Here is a 14146-nt window from a genome sequence, read left to right on the forward strand (position 1 = left end):
CTTAAAGTATATGTATGCCAACCAAACGAAGTGGAAGTTACTTTACTCACCGACATGGTCATGGTCTTGGAAGGGATTAGAGAAATTGCTCGTAATGAGCCCTGATCCTCTTGTAGTAAATAAAATAACATTACTATGTGAATAACAACATGTGCAGGAGTGAGGAAGCACCACACCATCCCAGGTCCTCAAGTCCCGACAAAAACAGAGAGATATCTTCTCCTGTAATGTGAAATATTTACTTAATATATTAATCCAGTGAACTGCTTGAGACGTGTTATACATGACCAATTGAAGCATTAAATGCCACTGTGTTACATTTATGGACATAGGAAAAGTAGAAAAGGTGTTTATAATAATGCATTTTTAGTCCTGTTTTTGTGGATTTTTCACTGGCATTTGTGAGATTAAAATGCACAAAAGGAGGGAGGTTTAAAATACACCTGACCCTCCCTGGTTCTCACCTAAGTACAGATACACTTGTCATAATACACCTGACCCTCCCTGGTTCTCACCTAAGTAAAAATACACTTGTTATAATACACCCCGTCACACCAAAATATGCTCGCCCTTTCAGCCGTGGGGGCGTTATAATGTGAAGGTCAATCCATTATCCGTTGGTAACAGAGTAACCCAAGAGTTGGCGGTGGATGGCGATGAATAGCTGCTTTCCCTCTAGTCTTACACTGCTAAATTAGGGACGGCTAGCGTGTTCAGATACTCTTGTCATAATACATCTGAACCTCCCTGGTTCTCACCTAAGTACAGATATACTTGTCATAATACATCTGAACCTCCCTGGTTCTCACCTAAGTACAGATATACTTGTCATAATACACCTTACCCGGCATGGGTCTCACCTAAGTACAAATACACTTTTCATAATACACCTGACCCTCCCTGAATCTCACCTAATTACAGATACACTTGTCCCATTACTCGGATGATTTTATAGTGTCAGAAGGTACTAGCGTTTGCCACAGTTGAATATAAAAGTTATACTGTGGTAAATTTCAAAAGTTCTCCCTAATTCAGGTAAGGATTGTACTAAAATATATGTTCATTCCGATTTGTTTTAGTCAGTTATTCACTGCATTATATGAAATTGCGTAGGTATAGCATAATGTTAGTTTATATTCGATTTTAAAGAGATGTAAATAAATAAATAACTAATTACATTCTATTTGCAGGGAATGATAGACCTCAGATAATAAATAAAGACCGCAAACCAAGAAGAATGGACTGGACTGTCACAAGAGGACCGACTTGGAGTTTATTTCCGAAGTTGACGTCATACCCTGGTGGTGTGGGTTATACGTCTTGGAATTTTGAAGAAGGACATAGCAAAGACACTCCACGGTGCAGTATGAGACGGACACGAAGTATTATTGTATGTGTTATGTGGCCAGTGTGGCTTCTATTTCTAAATGTAGTGTGGACCGTAACTGCCCAAGAGGATTTTAATGTTTGTGCGTCGTATACAACTTTCAATGAGAGTGTGAACTTCACACACCTGGCGGTAAATCCTGACACGGGGCGAGTGTATGTAGGTGCAACCAACTGGCTTTATCAGTTCAATAGCTCTCTGGAGTTGGAGATGGAGGTTAGAACAGGACCTGTTAAGGACAGCATCCAATGTTCCCCTACAGACTGTCCTCACCAGAAGAAAGTGGACACCACTAACTTCAATAAAGCCCTAGTAGTCGACAGTGAGGCTAACAAATTAATCGTGTGTGGCAGTGTGCATCAAGGGGCTTGTCGTCGTCATCAACTTGGAAACATTGCAAGTGCCGAGGAACTGGTCCCTGTTCCAGTAGCAGCCAATGACGAGAATTCTTCTACCTACGCATTTATCGGACCTGCCCGATATTTTGGTTACCCCTCCAGGGTTCTGTATGTAGCGACGACTAACAGCCGCTTAGGTCCCTATCGAGACATGGTCCCAGCTATTACTAGTAGGAGCCTTGAGGGAGGCGAGGGCCGTCTCTTTGGGATCATCGAAAACTCTTTTTCGACAATAGCCAGAGTAGATATTAGTTTTCACCTGCGGGACTATTACTTGGTTAGCTACATCTATGGCTTCCATTCTGGAGATTTTATTTATTTCGCCACTGTACAGAGAAAGTCCCACTTGAGGGCGCTGGAGGAGTGGGGCTTCGTAACCAGGCTTAGCCGAGTATGCGTCTCCGATGCAGGGTACAATACCTACACCGAAGTGACGTTACAGTGTGTTAGCCAAAATGGCACGGACTTTAATTTACTCCAGGATGCTGTAGTGGGTCCAGCAAGTTCCGATCTAGCAAAAGTTCTTCAAATAGAAACAGGGTCCGATGTGTTTATCGGGGTATTTACAGCCAGTGCTGATCACACTACGCTCTCGTCCGCGCACTCTGCTATATGCGTCTACTCTCTGACTGAAATAGAACAACGTTTTACAGAAAATATACACATGTGTTACAACGGCAGTGCGCTCACTCGTAATATGGATTACATAGCCGGAAGTATTGAGGACTGTCCCGAGCCGGGGGTAAGTATGAGAGATTAGTAACGTTCTAGTGTGAAACAACACGTCACGTCTCATTTTGTTAATGGACTTCTAAATGGTGGATTTTAGATGTGGTATAGTATACAGAGAGCAGCTGTCTGAATTGACAGATGACAACCGGTAAATGGGGGCGCTTTTGGTAAACTGTTTCAAAATCGTTAAGTGTTTAATCTTTTCCATTAAGGCGTTGTAACCTTTCTTAAGAGTACAGTTGTTCTGAAATTTTGTAATTGCGCTGTTTCATGTGACGCTTTATGTTGTTACGAATTCGAACGAGCTTTGTCTAGGTGGTTGAGATAAGTCAACATTGAAACTTATTTGTAAAGACATATATTTCAAAAATTAAAATATCATAGCAACAGACGTCATGCATATAGATTATAATAAAGACATGGATACTTTATTTATTATCGATGATAGATATGAGATACCCTGTCGTACTATGCAATTCTTTTTCTTTTTTTTTTGTTAGCGTAAACTATAAACGCTAACTATAGCTCTAAATCAAATGGAGTAATTTAAAATAGCAGCCTCCCATTTCCATAGCTGAATTTCACCCAAACAAAATCGTAATTATCGTTGGTTGTTCTGTCCAATTACTAAGTTTAATATCACCGGAAGCACATGGCATCAGATGAAATGAAATATCTTTTTGTAAATGTCCTGATAATTCCAATAAGGATAAAGCATGTCATGTAAACATGTTTGTACAGCATTTGAAGGGACCGATAACGTACTAGTCATACGGCTATGATGTCATAGATTTGAAATTTGTAAGAAATCTTGTTTTTCAGTGCGCTTTCTGACATTAATTGTGTAACTGAGATAAGTTCTAAGAATTTTAATATGAACTTTTTCTATTAATAATAATAATAATACGTTTAAAACTAGGTAACAGTGTGATTGTATAGGCGTACTCATACTGTCAAGGTTTCCTTTATTTCAACCACAAGTCGGAGAACTTATTATACTCAAAATTGGGTTTCAATACTGCTGGTGGGCACAGCACAAATAGCCCATCATATAATTTTTTTTGCTTTAAACTAAAACGTGGCATATGGGGATTTGTGATGTAAATGAGGATTGTATAATGAAATCGGGAGTTGCTACCAGAATGCAAAGTCAATAATTATGAAATATTTTTTTTAAAAAACACATTAATTGGTACTGTATAAAGAAAGCCGTTTCGTGATATGTTGCAGAATGGTTTTGTATACCAAATGGACAAAACGCCAACCAGAGAAGATGCCATTATAGATTTACTTTTAAACAGTAATGAGTATGTTGTTGCAAGAATAGAATTGGAGGAACATTTGTAGAAGAGTGATCATAGTATATTAGGTTTGGTTTATTTTATAATATCAGCACAACTCTACTCGAGGACTTTCTACGCTAGTCAACTCTTATTTTGGACAGATAGACCAGATAGAAGAATTGGTTAATAACAACTACTTTCGATTCATGTCAAACCAACTACTGAGATTTACCTTTCATCTTTATGACACACTCATTGCCCTGAGGAGCGGAATGCGATTTTTATGTGTGTGTTGTTTTGTTCTTTCGGTAAAGGGACATGAACAACAAATCCATAGAACCAAAAATACGTTTAATATTAAAATAAATTAAATTTTAATCCCTAACTTTCAGAAGGCTGATTTTGAAGTCATAAGACATGATTTGTCGTTGATGAAGTGGAATAATGAGTTAAAAGGTGACGTGGAACGGAATTGGGCATGTTTCAAACATCAGTGCTTTTAGTTCCCCGGTGGAATAACGATAAGTCTTTGGATTTACAACCTAAAATCAGGGGTTCGATTCCCCTTGATGGACACAGCAGAAAGTCCAATGTGGCTTTGCTATAAGGAATTACACAGTTTATTTTAATTCAAGTTAAGCATGTTCCTAAGACGAGGGAAGGATACCATGAAAGATCAATCCGAACTGGCTTATTAAAAACATAAAAGAGGAAATCGATGAGAGAAAGGGCTTAAAAGAAACAGCTGTCTGATAGTGTTAAACCTGAAAACAAGAATTGTATAAGTATTTATAAGAACGTATCAGTGAAATTATAGACAAATGTCAACCACACTATATCATCTGCCATATCAAATGCCGACGACGGCTTTCGCCTACTACCAGTTCTCATCATGCCAACTAGGAGAGGATGGACGCAGTGGTGGTTGAGACTCTAATTGTGTCAGTCATCAAGCACCTGAATAACAACTGTTTCGTGTAAATTACGTTACATTTGTCAACTGTAATCTTTATCGGCTTATGATTTTTATAAACACCAAATTGTTTATTATGCTAGCTAACGGTCAAGAGATTGAGACCTTAAATGATTCTGATGAGACAAAGTTTACAAGTTTTTTTATTTAAAATGACCGAGATTTCAAATAATTTCTTCCGTTTTAGAAAAGAATATATTAATATTCCTGAATATTCTATGGGAACTAGTGGAATGAACTTGAATCATATAAGTATTAATCTCGTGGTGGTAAGCAGCAAGACTGAGAGCTCAGAAGAGATGTAGCAATGACCAGACAAAGTTTCCTCAACATTTTTAAGGAGGTCAAGTATAACATACGAGTGTCTTTCTCTTTCATTTCTGGTAAGCCAATAGACAAAAGACAGTTACTTGAAGATTGGAGAATTGCTGATGTCATTCCAATTTGTAAAGGGATGGCATAGATATTATAGGCCATTCTGTTTTACTTCTGTAGTGGGGAAAATTCCAGAGATTTGTAAGAATAAAACTTTGCCAAATCATTTAATTAATTGGACATCGCAAAAAAAAAAAAAAAGACTCCGTTACTACTCATTATTTTTTTCGGGGACTTTATTGTTATCTGAATGAAAAATTTCACATAGATGCCCGGCATGGCCAGATGATCAGGGCGCTCAATTGAGGGTCGTCAGTTGGAATCCCCGTTCCATTAAATATGCTGGCCCTTCAGCCGCGGGGGCATTATATTCTACGGTCATTCCCACTGTAAAAAGTAGCCCTAAAGTTCGTGGTAGGTGGTGATGACTTGCTGCGTTCCCTCTTGTCCATGGTTTTTCAAACTATGCTCCGCGGAGCCCTTGGACTCCGCCATAGTTATCTGGGGCTCCACGAGTAAATTTTAGAATGTTAATATTTTTCCCTAAAACTATAAAATTGAATCAGAACACGCTGTACAAAAAAGTAGAATGTAAAATATATCTTTAATATAACACACCTATCGCGTATTGGGCCTTTTAATATTTTATTCTGCCTAATTTCAGACGATTTTATTTAGCTTAGGGGAATTTCTTGCAGTGAAATACAATCTCAATTAACTTTGACACTGCACCACTGGTTGCTAGTAGATATGGAATCATCTCAAGATCGCATGCGTCTTTGGAGTTGCAAGATATCCTAGTAATTTTCATATGAAACATTGGTCAACTCTGGGTAGTGATGTCAACTGTCTTTTAAAAGCCAGATTTAGATTAGCGGCTAAATCTCGAATTGAATGAAACATGACGTCATAGCTGAAACTTGTCCGAATTTGAAACATTGTGATGCAATTAGATACAGTACCAGTTGTTTCAATTTCAAAGTACATGTATATGAAGCATAATTGTATTTATGACAATTATAATTGGTAATTATTAGGTTAGGTTAGATTCGTTGTAGTTTAATTAGACAAACTTGGTACCCATGACGTCATGTTTCTTTTTTTTTTCATTTCGTTTGATGTTCAGACGCACGTCAGATCTGGCGTAATATTTTGTTATTTGGCTTTAAACTTTCTGTTAAAAAATTGTAAAAATAATAGTTTACCCTTTTTCTTTAGAAAAATGTATAATTATAGCGGCCTAGCCTTTTTCCACAAATCTGTATTTCTGACTGCATTATGGCAACACTGATCTTATGTAAGCATGACTGTATGATGATAAAACTAGTGTTTGAACGAGTTTTCATTAAGAAACTATTTTATGTCCATGAAAATACTTTTGAAGCGCGAATGATATAAGAATACGTTTCCAGACAAATTAATAATTAGTTGTCACCTTTATAATGGATAAGTGGCTGAACATCGGTAATAAATCTGATACGAGTAAAAATCTTCCTAGGCCCTAATACGAATTCATTGATGTTATCGTCATGTGCAAGCACTTCAACGCAGAATGATGCAAGAAGTACAGAAACAAGAAAGAAAATAAAGTATGATGAAAGTTTTATTGAATGTGGTTTTACATGGACAGGTAATGAAGATGGACCTAGTGGATTGTGTGTTGAATGTGGAACAGTATTGAATAACAGTAATTTGCATCCAGCAAAGTTAAAACGGCATCTAGAAACCAAACACTCTCAATTAGAAAATCCAACTTCCGAGTATTTGAAAATAAAGTGTTTGCAACTAAATGCAAGGAAAGCTACATTTCGTTCGTTTGTCCATCAATAAAGATGCTCTTATTGCCTCATATCATGTTAGTTACCGTATTGCAAAAGCAGGTGAAGCTCATACAATTGCAGAAGATTTGATAAAACCATGCGTAAAAGATTTGGTATAGTGCACGATTGATGAGAAACTTGTTAAAAACATTAACTCTGTGCCCCTTTCTGACAACTTACTTTCTCAAAGAATCAAGGATATGTTTGTTTTATGAATTTCGCGCAGCTTTGCGTCCCTTATTTAGCAGTGTAAGACTAGAGAGAAGGCAGCTAGTTATCACCACCCACCGCCATCTCTTGGGCTACTTTTTTACTAACGAATAGTGGGATTGACCGTCACTGAAAAGGCGAGCATGTTTGGTGCGACGTGAATGCGAACTCGCGACCTTCAGATTACGAGTCGCACGCCTTAACCCACCTGGCCATGCCGGGCCTCAAGGATATGTCAGCAACTTGCTTAACGGAATTAATAAGGCGAGTAAAAGCGAATCCAAAATTTTCGCTCCAGATGGATGATTCAAAAGACGTCGCAGGTTATACGATGTTGCTTGTATTTGTTCGCTAAATTCACGAAGCTGGTTTTGAAGAAGACAAGCTAATTTGCAAACCTTTGCCTACTCAAACAACAGGGGAAGAAATATTTAAACGGATCGATTTATTTCTGGAACAACAACATGAGATCCAATACTAGCTATGCTCAAGTATTTGTACTGATGGGGCTGCAGCTATGATTGAAACATTTTCAGGGGGACTAGCACGCATAAAAAAGAAAAACTCGGACATCGAGAGTATCCACTGCTGTCTTTATCGTCATGCACTTGCAATTAAACGAATGCCGGAAGGCTTAAAATAGATAAAAATAGTTAATTTTATAAAATTAACACCACTCATTGGGAGGATCTTCAGTTTATTCTGTGAGTATATGGGAAGTTTGCATAAAAATTTGTTTCTTCTTACTAAAGTCCGATGGCTTTCTCGAAGAAGAGTGTTTGCTCGGTTTTACGAACTGCGTGAGGATATAGGTTTCTTTTTATCTGAATGCCATTTTGAACTGGCATAAAAATTAAGGGACAAATGCTGGATACAGGAAATGGCTTGCCTTTCGGACGTGTTTGCCTTTGTAAATAAGTTAATGCTGCAATGCAGGGTAAAAGGGTAACGTACTTCAAAGCTCAGAGTAAAATGGAAGCGCTTTAACGTAAGCTGAAATTTTTGGGTGAATGTATACTTATGAAAGAACTTGATTGCTTAGTGCTTTTCTTTACTTATGAATAAAAAAGTTCCTTAAATGAAGATGCAAAAGTTTCAGTCTTGGAGCACATATTTAGTTTGTGTACAACTGTTAGGGAGTACTTCCGTCCTCAGTTAGAAAAATTACTGTGGATTAAAAATCCCTTTGTTGATTCTGCAAATACCAACGATTTGTCTTTGAAAGATAAAGAACAGCTTATAGACATTTCAGCAGGACGAAATTATACAATTTTGGATTCAAATGGTCATGGAATACCCTGAAATAAGTAACAGATCTTTGAAAATTTTGATTCGTTTTCCAACAACATATCTTTGTGAACAAAGATATTCACTGTATACAGCTACAAAGACCAAATTTAGAAACAGGCTAAATATTGAAGCTGACTTGCGCTCACAGGTAACAACCATAACTCCAAATATTTAACTACTTTGTGAACAAAAGCAAGCCCATCCGAGCCACTAATAAATAAATAAGTACACTGTACTTTTACTGATATAAATTTTGCAAGCAGAAATTTTTGAACAAGTAAGTAGAAGTATGTGCGTGTGTGTATGATTTTTTTTCTCTTATAGCAAAGCTACATGGGGCTATCTGCTGAGCCCACCGAGGGGAATTAAACCACTGATTTTAATGTTGTAAATACGTAGACATACCGCTGTACTATCGGGGGGAATAAGTATAAGTAAAAAGTGTTCTTTAAGTATTGATATTTTTAATATATTCTAAAAGCTTGAAGTAATCTTTATCTGGTGCTAGTGACCGATTGTTTTTATTTTTAATGTATTTTTTACTAAGGCTCCGGAATGTTGTTTTTTTTCTTTTCGATGCAAAGTTCCTCAGGTCTAAAAAGTTTGGGAACGCCTGCTCTAGTCTTACACCGCTAAGTTAGCTATGCACGAAATTAAAAAACAAACAAAAAACAAATCATCCCCACTTCTCGTTTCAGAAGTGTTTAGAAATACTACATATTAAAAAAAGGCTAGGTAACAGAGAGTCAGATCTGTTCAATGTTGCTTGAAACTAACTTCCGACAGACAGAACGACTATGTATAAAGGACAGATCCTGTGACTAGAGTGCCTTACATTACATTTAAGTGGCACACGCTGGTATTTTTCATACTATTGGCGCCACTAAAGAACAAAATGATAAGAGAGAAAATGTCACTGGAGATTTTATTCCCTCGTTTACAGCGTACTACGTCGCCGCTGAAAGTAAAAGGGATGCGTTTCTACACTTTTATGGGGAAGTATACTGTAATGAATCCGGGTGTTTTTAAATCAGATGCACCGAGTGTGAGAAAATATTAAGCGTGCCCGAACAGTGAATCTGAGGACTCATGTTTGCGATCTATTGCTGCAGGAAAAGGAAAAAAATCCGCACTTTGGGACTGCGGGTGTGCTATGAGATTTACTGTCAAAGCTCAATATTCCATCAGATAAAGTAATTGCCATACAATTGGCGTTTGTCGCTATTGGTTAGCTACCTTCTACTTTTGAGTTGAAAATTAGGGACTAGTTATTTACGAATTGCCGTTACGTTGTTCTGCGCGAAGTGCAGTGTTTGTTTTTCTAAACTGAGCATAAATCATGAAAGTTCTATCTCCATGAATATAATATGTATAACAATCTAATAAACACATTTATTAAGACTTAAACTCATTTTGTAACGTTATTAAACCCATTTGGTAATACCAATAAACACAGTTGGTAATGCTAACAAACACATTGGTAATGGTAATAAACCCATTTGGTAACGTTATTAAACCCATTTGGTAATACCAATAAACACAGTTGGTAATGCTAACAAACACATTGGTAATGGTAATAAACCCATTTGGTAACGTTATTAAACCCATTTGGTAATACCAATAAACATAGTTGGTAATGCTAACAAACACATTGGTAATGGTAATAAACCCATTTGGTAACGTTATTGAACCCATTTGGTAATACCAATAAACACAGTTGGTAATGCTAACAAACACATTGGTAATGGTAATAAACCCATTTGGTAACGTTATTGAACCCATTTGGTAATACCAATAAACACAGTTGGTAATGCTAACAAACACATTGGTAATGGTAATAAACCCATTTGGTAACGTTATTGAACCCATTTGGTAATACCAATAAACACAGTTGGTAATGCTAACAAACACATTGGTAATGGTAATAAACCCATTTGGTAACGTTATTGAACCCATTTGGTAATACCAATAAACCCATTTGGTAACGTTATTGAACCCATTTGGTAATACCAATAAACCCATTTGGTAACGTTATTGAACCCATTTGGTAATACCAATAAACACAGTTGGTAATGCTAACAAACACATTGGTAATGGTAATAAACCCATTTGGTAACGTTATTGAACCCATTTGGTAATACCAATAAACCCATTTGGTAACGTTATTGAACCCATTTGGTAATACTATTAAACTCATTTGGCAGTACTTTTAATTCCATTTCGTAATACTAATAAACACATTTAACAATAGTATTAAACCTATTTGGTAATGCTATTACACTCTTTTGGTAATACTATGAAATTAATTTGGTAATACTAATAAACACATTTTTGAAATAGTATTAAACCCGCTTGGTATTACCAATAAACGCATTGGGTAAAACTGTCATATAAAGACGATCAAAGAGATTAAACAACAGTGCAAAAAATGAAATAGTAAAAATATTTAGTGGTAAATCACTAATTAGAATAATTGATAAATTGAAGGACAATCTGTCATGCTTAATTGGCTAAAGCGCTCGACCCTAATATGATGTTCGCCAGATCGAAACCCGTCGTCGAACATGCTCCCACTATGGGGAGTTATAATATTATGGTCAGTCCCACTACTCACAGGAAAAAATAGCCCAAGAATTAGTGGTTGGTGATGCTGACTAGTTGCCTTCCCTCTAGTCTGTCACTTCAAAATAGCAACGAAAGTTTAACAAAAAGGATCAAACATATGAAGGAACTCACTGGAGGAAGAGGCCGAAAATGGACCTGGCCCTTCCAGATCCTCAACGACCTCAAAAGCCGGTGCTAAACACGAGAAACTCATTCCTCTGAAATTTCAGTTGTTGACTCAGATATGTTTTCCTGTCCCCATGATATCTTGTTATTTCTTTTTCCTGCCGTCAACATTTAATGGTTAGCATCCCCAAACTATGAATACGAAAACTCACTGTTCGTGGTCCGTCACAACAAAAACGCGCTCTACAATTTGGGGCTGTGGATATTCCAAAGTATGATGATAAGTCCAACTCTTCAGTGATTAGGGTATCACCTTAGGGGAGCGTGACACAACAGAATAGGAATAATGAGGCCAATACGTTTTATTTTCTAATGAATAGTCGTTGTCTATTTCTGTGATAAGATACTTTTACTATTATTTAACTCCCTGATGAATTTATTATTTAAAACTTTACCACTACATGAAACCCCATAAATGCCTCTTATAGTATGGAGCAATAACAGCAAGATTTGATAGTACGTGTGAGATAGAGCAACGCACTACTTTCATTAATGAATCAAACGTATATACTTTGGGTTTAGCAGCTTCATAAGATATATAATTATTTATACAGGGTCCTCATTGCGAAGAGCCCTAAGTAGTTTCATTATATTAAGGTCATCTGTAGTAGTAACATTATAAATCCTGTAAATTACGTTGTTTCTCACAGAAACTGACAGAACTGATTATGTGAAAGAGTATGGTGGTGCTTTAGTTAATGAATCAATCGTATGTATTTTGGGTTTACCAGCTTTGTTAATTATTTATACATACCCTTCATAGCGAGGGGCCCTAGGTAGTTTCATTATATTAAGGTCGGCTGCGGTAGTAATGTTATAAATCTTGCATATTATGTTGTTAATTACGATGAGTACTTCATGACTGATTAATGAATTACACTGAAGACGATTTTGACAACACTTATTGTTTTACAAGATTTCCCTACGTTTATGAAACAAGCTATAGACGATTAACGCTGATTGAACGACAACATAGATTGTGTTACCCGAGGAACCACTTTTACACATGTATTAACTTTGTATTACGTAAGTTATATATAAAGTTGGCTCATATAGGTACCCAGTATAGTAATTGGATATTCATTATTAGTAAATACTTCCAAATGTTTTTACCACAGATTGGTACCTAATGTTGTTTTTTCTAATCTCTTAATTTTACGAAACAAGCTATACTTCATATACGCGAAAACAGTATAATGATCATCATTACACCTACAAATTATTGATAAATGAGTGGTGCTTCAGAAGTTTTTGTAATATGTATTTTCATTGTGTTTTTGTAAGGCACTTGTGAACATATGAAGTAAATTAACGTCTTATGTGCCATAAATGTTGCATGGTAATTCTCACAACGTGTTAGTTTCTACAAATTTCAACACTGTGTTTATAAGGTCTCTCACGCCACAGAACTTGGAATAAACAATATTCAAGAAGTTTGTAATAACGATTAACTGTGTATTTTAACAAGGTTTCTCTAAGTGTACGAAATGAGCTATAGCTCATTACATAAAAACTGTGTCCATGTGATAAGTTAGTAGCTAAGAATTAGAAGAAAGGCAATAAAACTCACCTGTATCACCCACCCACCATTCAAAAGCGGTGATACAAGCATGAAAACACGAAATACTTAATTCATTTACAGTCCCCATTGTTTCAGTGAACATCAGGCACACCCAATGATAAATATCTTATACAATAGGTATTAAACGTGGAAGTTATTCTACGAAAAATATTCTAAATGTATTTAACGGCCCTTAATGAAATAATTTTGTTGTGCGATGAATTTTAAATCAAAATAAACACACACAAATTCCACTTTTTTGCTGTTTCAGAACAAGTGGATTGTATTCAATTTATGTATAACCCATTTTCTTAGCCGATGGGAAAATTAAAGCCTGCAGTACTAGACATGATAAAATAATATCGTATATATATAAACTCGCCATAAAATTATAGTTTTAATTACTAAGGTGAGCAACGCTGATAATTTTATTCACTTTGTAATTTCGTATGGAAAGCTATTTTATTAATGCTCGAAGATTGGAATATTAAAACAATAGCATTTTGTTTTATAGTGTTACGAGCCTGTGGAATTAATCTAAAGGTGCCCTCTGGAAGTTTCAAATTGGCATTCGTATACCTTTTGTTTCATTAATATTTGTTTTGACACAGATAGACCTTATGCCCGACAGTTTGAATTGTAGGAACATTTAAAGCTGGCTAACGAGACACCCGGTAATAAATTAGCCAGTCATCGGATGTATTATAACAATGGTGTTAAGTTTTCAAATATTTAACTGATCTGAATAACTTTGACAAAGAAAAGTGTTTTTTTTTTAACTTCCCGTTTTTCTTTGAAACACCTCCCGGGCTTTTATGTGTAGAGCTAACTAACAACTGTTCATATAATCGTGAGAATATAAATGTTGGCAAATAATGCGTTCAACGTTTTGATTATTAATCAGTTGTTCAATCCAATTTCTTTATGATATTAGTTTTTAAAAATGTTTACAAAATTTTGTATGGGCTCATATAATAACATAGACATCCTGTCCCATGTTAGGTCCGATGTGATATTTTAGTTGGAGGCTTTATGACCACTATCTTTATTTCACTTTTAGAAAAACCATTGTATATTTTGTTGCTGATGTTTGTATACATTCGTTCGAATCCCGGTCGCACCAAACATGCTCGTCCTCCCAGCCGTGGGGACGTTATTATGTGACGGTCAATCCCACTATTCGTTGGTAAAAGAGTAGCCCAAGAGTTGGCGGTGGGTGGTGATGACTAGCTGCCTTCCCTCTAGTTTTACATTGCTAAATTAGGGACGGCTAGCGCAGATAGCCCTCGAGTAGCTTTGCGCGAAATTCAAAACCAAAACAATACAG

At 36.3% G+C, this 14146-nt stretch overlaps 1 protein-coding gene across 17 annotated transcripts in view; it reads left to right on the plus strand.

Annotated features, from left to right (window-relative positions):
- LOC143253296 (plexin-B-like) overlaps positions 1–14146 on the plus strand; it is a 244236-nt gene that overhangs the window by 166827 nt on the left and 63263 nt on the right. For all 17 annotated transcript variants that reach the window (XM_076506928.1, XM_076506931.1, XM_076506926.1 and 14 more), the window contains one exon: positions 1191–2527. In XM_076506928.1, coding sequence (XP_076363043.1) covers positions 1191–2527 — 1337 coding nt within the window. The remainder of the gene's footprint in view (positions 1–1190; positions 2528–14146) is intronic.

Source organism: Tachypleus tridentatus, chromosome 6 (genome assembly GCF_004210375.1).
Source record: "Tachypleus tridentatus isolate NWPU-2018 chromosome 6, ASM421037v1, whole genome shotgun sequence".
Classification (NCBI taxonomy): domain Eukaryota; kingdom Metazoa; phylum Arthropoda; class Merostomata; order Xiphosura; family Limulidae; genus Tachypleus; species Tachypleus tridentatus.